Source organism: Solanum stenotomum, chromosome 7 (assembly GCF_019186545.1).
Source record: "Solanum stenotomum isolate F172 chromosome 7, ASM1918654v1, whole genome shotgun sequence".
Classification (NCBI taxonomy): domain Eukaryota; kingdom Viridiplantae; phylum Streptophyta; class Magnoliopsida; order Solanales; family Solanaceae; genus Solanum; species Solanum stenotomum.
In genome coordinates this window covers 56652437-56658610 of record NC_064288.1, presented here as the reverse complement: position 1 = coordinate 56658610, position 6174 = coordinate 56652437, and the positions used below count along the sequence as shown (strand labels likewise).

The window sequence follows — 6174 nt, the reverse complement described above, 5'->3', positions numbered from 1 at the left end:
GAATTGGTGATGTACCATTAATAGGAGTTTAAATTTTAAGATAATTATTCAATACCATATTTAAGGGATTTGTGTATCTAATTAAATCTTTTAATATATATATGGTATAAATATTAAATGTGGTAGTATGTGTAATATTTTTAAACTAGAGGTAAAATAAGTATAAATGATAGTGAAGTATGTCCAGTTAGGTAGTTTTTCCCTTTTAAAAAGGGTTAGCTGGTGGCCCAAATTTGTTTGGGCCAGACCTTTTAAATATTTTTATAGTGGGCCTTGCCTGGTACAAATACCTCTTGAGAACTAACTTGTTTTGCCAGAATTAGGCCCAAATAGTTGGACCATTTCAGATTTGGAAAGTTTGACCAAAATCAACATTTTGGTTAACGAAGTCGATGTTTATTGAAGATTTTACTAGGTACGGAGGGTGATTTATGATATAGTTGGGTGTTTTGTATAGATTCCTAGGTGCTCGAGAGTGATTTGGACTATATTATGTTGATTTCTAGCTTTTTAGAAAATTTGAGTTGGCCACCGTCAATATTTTATGGAAAAATTACTGAAATACCAACTTATGTTTCCCTTATTTCCAATATACTCCTCTATTTCTAAACACCTCTAAAATCCCTTATTTCTTTAATGTATTCGAGCTACATATTAATGTATCCTGGCCAGTAGTTAATGTATCCGAGCTACATATTATGTATCCGGTTAATTTTATAGTGTATCCAAGCTACATATTATGTATCCGGTTTATATGTTATAATAGATTGGACGAATACATTTCAAAACTCTAGATTAGCCCTTGCTGTTAATAGCTATTTTGCGCTTGTTGGAACTTGAGAGGAGATGAATGATGTGTTTTCTTCGATTTTTGAGTGTGAAACTTTGTGAAGTCTAATTAGACTGTCATCAAAAGTTTAAGTATATTGAAACAAAATTACTGTTGTTGTTGGTAGTTTAATCGTCATACTTTGACACGTGAATAAAAGAGTAGATAATGATAAAGTCGAGGTGACGATCGATTTGAAATAGTTGAACTATAAACCTTTGTAGGTGGTAGTTGAAGAGTAGTAACAAAGACGATTGAGTTTATTCAAAGCATTCGTAAGATTTTTTTCTTGAAATAAATTATATCTTTATTTGAATGAAGACAATTTGTTTACTTCAAAGTCTTGTTCAACTTAAGGTTGGTGGTTCACAATGTATTTTGTTTGCTTTGAAACTTTTATGTATGTCAAAAAAAATAAAAAATACTACTCCTTCCTAAATTAATTTGTATTTTTTAAAAAATTATTCAAAAAGAAATATCTTTTCTGTTAGTAATTTTTAAATTTTAACTTTTTATTTTTAAGATTATAAAATTAAAGAATATTTTGTTATATTTTATGTTTAAGTTAATTTAAGAACAAAAGTTCAATTTTTATATTAAGTTAAAATTAAATAAACAAATTAAAATAGAGAAAGGCTTATTAACACGTGATGTTATGTCAAATTCCAGGGCTGCTGAATTATTTTTATTTACAAGTGGCTGTCATGTGATATTCCTAGCAAGTTCCAAAACTTATGAATTTTTAATTTTATATTTAAGTAACATATGTGACCAAGTTTGGTAGATAGTATATTTATCCAATTCAATTCTCTTTTCTCTTCTTTTATTTCATGATTGGTATGAGAAATATTTTTCATATAGAAAGTATTTTCTTAGTCACTTATTTTTTACTGAGCGATAAGGAAGTAAGAAAATATTATTTCAAGAGTATTTATATATTATCTAGATGAATATTATAGAGTTGGAATGCAGGGCACTCTTAACCCTAGCTAGGCCACTAAAGCCATTGTTTGGCCCGATATATTTTGGGGATTCATTTAAAAAAAACAATTACTTATATATGTTATTTAAAAAAAAATTTATATGTACTATGAGTGTTATGATTTCTACTAAGGAAATTGCATATGAGATGAAAATAGACTTGAATTTCGTAAGAAATAATTTGATGAAAATATAGATAGCGAAATCACAAAGTTCCTTGAAGAATCTTTTAGAGTTGATTGCTTTATATATGTAGAGTAGATCAAATTATTTTTTCACTTCATAGATTTGAACCAATTGAAGCATATGAAAATATTTTTGATTTCTTATTTAGTGGAAAAATATTGAGATCATTAGATGATGAGAATTTAAAAAATATTGTCTTAATCTTGAACTTTCTTTAACACGTAATAGTTATTCTGATATTGATGGTTTAGATTTATTTTTTGAATTAAAAGTGTTAAGAGAAATAATACAAGTTGAAGATAATGATCCAATGAAAATACTCAATCAAATAAAAAGACTTGATTCTTTTCCAAATACACATATTGCTTATAGAATAATGTTAACAGAAAGAAGTTTTTTCGAAATTAAAATTGATTAAATCTTCTTTAAGATCAACAATGTCTTAAGAGAGATCGAATGAATTAGCTATATTATCATTTGAAAAGAAATTATTAAAACAAATTGATTCTAAAACAGTACCTAATGACTTCGCATCTAAAATAGCTAGAAAAGTAGATTTTAAATAAAAGTATATATGATGAAAAAAATAAAAAATATTAGGGCGAGTTTCGCTTTAGGCCTCCAATGTTGTTGAGTCGGCCTTGATGGAATGAGATGCAGAGCAGAGGTTTAGAGGTGGCAAGGGGTGGGAGAGGTGCGGGTTGGAGGGATTGGATGGATGGAGAGGAGACAATAAGCTTGAAATGTCACTTATGCAATTTATTTTCTATACTTTCATAAGCGAAATCATTTTTCTCATTTTTCAAGAAATTTAGTTTCCTCCCGGGGCAAGTTTTTGACAAAAAGATACCAACCTCTAGATATTGCATTTATAATTAAGTAATTAAAAATTAAATATAAAAAAAAACTCCGAAGATCGATGTTTAAAAAAAAAAATTGATCTAAAAGAAATTTTAGGTGTTTATATATTGCTATAAATCATTTTATAAATGGTAATTTTTTTTTAAAAATCAAATTATTTCTAATTATAGAGAGATAAAATTCTTTTGCAGAACAAACTGAAAAAGAAATTATGTCATTTGAACAGAATGTAAACTCTTATTATACAAAATTACAAATCTCTGTTGTCTTTTTGGAAAAAAAAAAAAATTATTACACAAATCAACAACTAGTATCAAGAAAGTGCCTCTAGTTCCTTCCTCTCAACTTGCAATTTTTCAATTTTCTTACTAAAATTAGGAGTAGGTAAAGCTAACCTACTTCCCTTTTCCACTCTTTTCTCCAACTTTTCAAGTACTTGTCCAAATAATTCCCTTTTCAAACTATCCAATGCTGCATCTAATCTCTCTAACACCTCCATTGAATTATTGTTATACATAAACAAACCACAATATAAATCAAAACTATCAGTTGTTGTATTTTCCATCAAATTCAACAAACTTTCATATCCTTTTGTGTTTATAGGAGTTGTTTGTGTCCCAAGTTTTTGCAACATTCTTCCTATAGTATGTGTTATAAATTGTGAGCCAGCAGCATACTTGTCATGTTCACTACAACTCATTTCAACCATTTTACAACCTTCTTTTACAAAAATGTTGATAAAATTGTTGACTCTTTTAATTCTTGACTCTTCTTGACCAATTCTAACTTTGTCATACATAAATGGTAGTCCTTTCCAATTGTCTTTACCACTTGTTGGACCAAACATAGGATGAGTACACAAAATGTCAAATTCTTGTGGTAGTGATTGAAGGAAAATGTTTTTTGGGAATTCTTTGACTGATAATACGTCTACGAAAAGTGTGTTACGTTTAAGCTTTTGGATGGGAAGGGAATGAATGACTTTTTCTAGTGAATTAATGGATGTGCAAAATAATATAATGTCAGGATGTTGTTCACATAAGTCATTAGGATCTTGAAAGAAGTGGACATCAAGGGATTGTGCTATGAGGGAATAATCAGTACGTGAATGAGCTAATACAATATGGCCTTGTTTAATGAAGGATTTGGCAATAAATTGTCCAAAGTTGCCAAAGCCTATGATAGCTATTTTGAGCTTGTTATTGGAACATAAGAGGGGATTTAATGATGTATTTTCTTCGATATTCGAAAGACTCAATGATTTTGAAAATTTGTCAAGTCTGGTTAGATTGTCATCAAGACCTGGAACTGAGATATAGTTGTTATTGTTGGTGGACGTAGTTAAGTCGCTATTTTGGGCACGGAGAGGGAAGAGTAGGCGGTGGTGAAATCGAGTTGAAATAGTTGAATGATGAAAACCATGGTGATGGTGCTGGTGATGATGATTGAAGAGTAGCGGTGAAGATGATTGAGATTGAATATTGTTAGATTGTATAGATGAAAGGGAAAACATGGTTTGATGTGAAATTTATTTTTCTTTCTCTTATTTTTTTCCTAAATAAGAGAGAATAAAAGAAATAATTTTAGACTAAAGACACAAAGAGAGAAAGAGAGAAAATTGGTGTAATGCAAGAAGTAAGATGAATAGCTTAAGGGTATATATAGGGACATTTGTTAATTGCTTACATAAGGTGGAGAGAAAGGTGATAAAACAAACTAAATAAAAATAGTGAATGTAAGTAATAACTATTCAACAAAAGTGAATATTTATATTTAAAAGAATAAATATTGGAACTATGTTCAAGGTACTTGTAAGATAATTTGTCTTGAATTGAATTATATATTTATTTTGATGATGACTTTCTTGACTTTGAAAATCTAGGTCAACAGTCAACCTAAGGCTGTAGAGTTTCAATGATTTTGTTTGCTTTGTAAGTTTAGGTATAGCAAAAAGAATATTAGTCACTCCGTCTTATATTAGATGATCATTTTTTTTTATCTTACACGATAATTAAAAAATTATCAATAAATTGATCAATTTTACTATTTTGTTCTTTGTTCATATTAAGTAGCCTCTTGAAAAAAGAAATTTTGAATCTTCAAAATTTGTTTTAACTTCCAAAGGCCATATTAATTATAGGGATAAAATGAAAAAAAATATATTAATTTTTGATTTAGTAAATCAAATAATATGAACATATATTTTTATAGTAAGATGCCTGTTTCATATTAGACGGAGGAAGTATTATTAACACGTGAAGTTGCAGGGCTGCTTAATTTTATTATTTGCAAGTGGCTTTCGTGTGATATTCCTAACAAGTTCCAAAACCTATGAATAGTCACATATTTAATTTATGTGTGGCTTGTATAATTAGTGCACCATTTCATGTTTTTATTAAGTAACATGTGAGTTGTGACCAAGTTTGGTAGCTTTGTGATTTGATAATATGTGTAGGTAATGTAATTCTTTTTTCGGAGGTGAGGTAGACTGAAGAAATATTGAAAAAAAGTGATTAATAGGACATGATATATTTGTAGTTTGCCGAGGACGTGACTTTAGATAGATGGATATGGAGGTTGATGATTAGAGCAGAAGGTTAGTAGCTAGTCGTGTTTTGTCTAGTTTCTCTTTTATTAATCTTCTATTGTCTTATTCTTCATTTTTAATAATATGTTATTTTCTTTGCTTTAGTTATCATAATATTTGTTGTTGTTGTTATTGTTCTCTTCTCAATTTTGTTTTACTATAACTGCTTCACTACTAAATTTCCTTTCCACTCTTTTTCTGTAAAGGTCTATCGAAGATAACATATTTACCTTCACAAGATAGGAATAAGGTTGCGTACACACCACCCTCCCAGACCTCACTTATAAAAGTTACACATAATATACTATTGTCGTAATTTTTTCTCCTTTGGGAGGAAATTCTTTTTGAAGAGATTTTTTTTTTATTTTCATCCGGTATTCTGTACCCACATTGGAGCCCGACTAATTTTGAATTTGCGCCACAAAGTCTCACATTGGGGAGTAAAGTGCTCCCTAACAAAGGTGACTACATATCCAGGAGATCTAGAACCCGAGATCTCTCGTTAAGAATAAAATAACACTTGTCACTCCATCACAACCCTCGTATAAAATGATTTGACTTCTAAAAGGTTCTTTGAATCCGATGAAATGAAATTGCAGTTGAATAGAATCAGTTGGTCCAACGTCTAACTAAAATAGTGAGTATGATCTTATAACAAAGAGAGGAAGTTAAAATATCAATTATTTGAATTCTGAATATTATAATAATGATTTTGAGTTGTAATAATTGA

The 6174-nt window shown here is 29.2% G+C and overlaps 1 protein-coding gene across 1 annotated transcript; it reads right to left on the bottom strand.

Annotated features, from left to right (window-relative positions):
- Positions 1-3135: 3135 nt before the first annotated feature.
- On the bottom strand, positions 3136-4442 carry LOC125870837 (arogenate dehydrogenase 2, chloroplastic-like). Its single transcript, XM_049551378.1, has one exon. It carries the CDS (start codon positions 4368-4370, stop codon positions 3171-3173), a length of 1200 nt encoding a protein of 399 aa, XP_049407335.1. The 5' UTR covers positions 4371-4442; the 3' UTR covers positions 3136-3170.
- Positions 4443-6174: the final 1732 nt, after the last annotated feature.

Coding starts and splice junctions, on each gene's coding strand:
- LOC125870837 (XM_049551378.1), bottom strand. CDS start 4,370: ATGTTTTCCCTTTCATCTATACAATCTAACAATATTCAATCTCAATCA.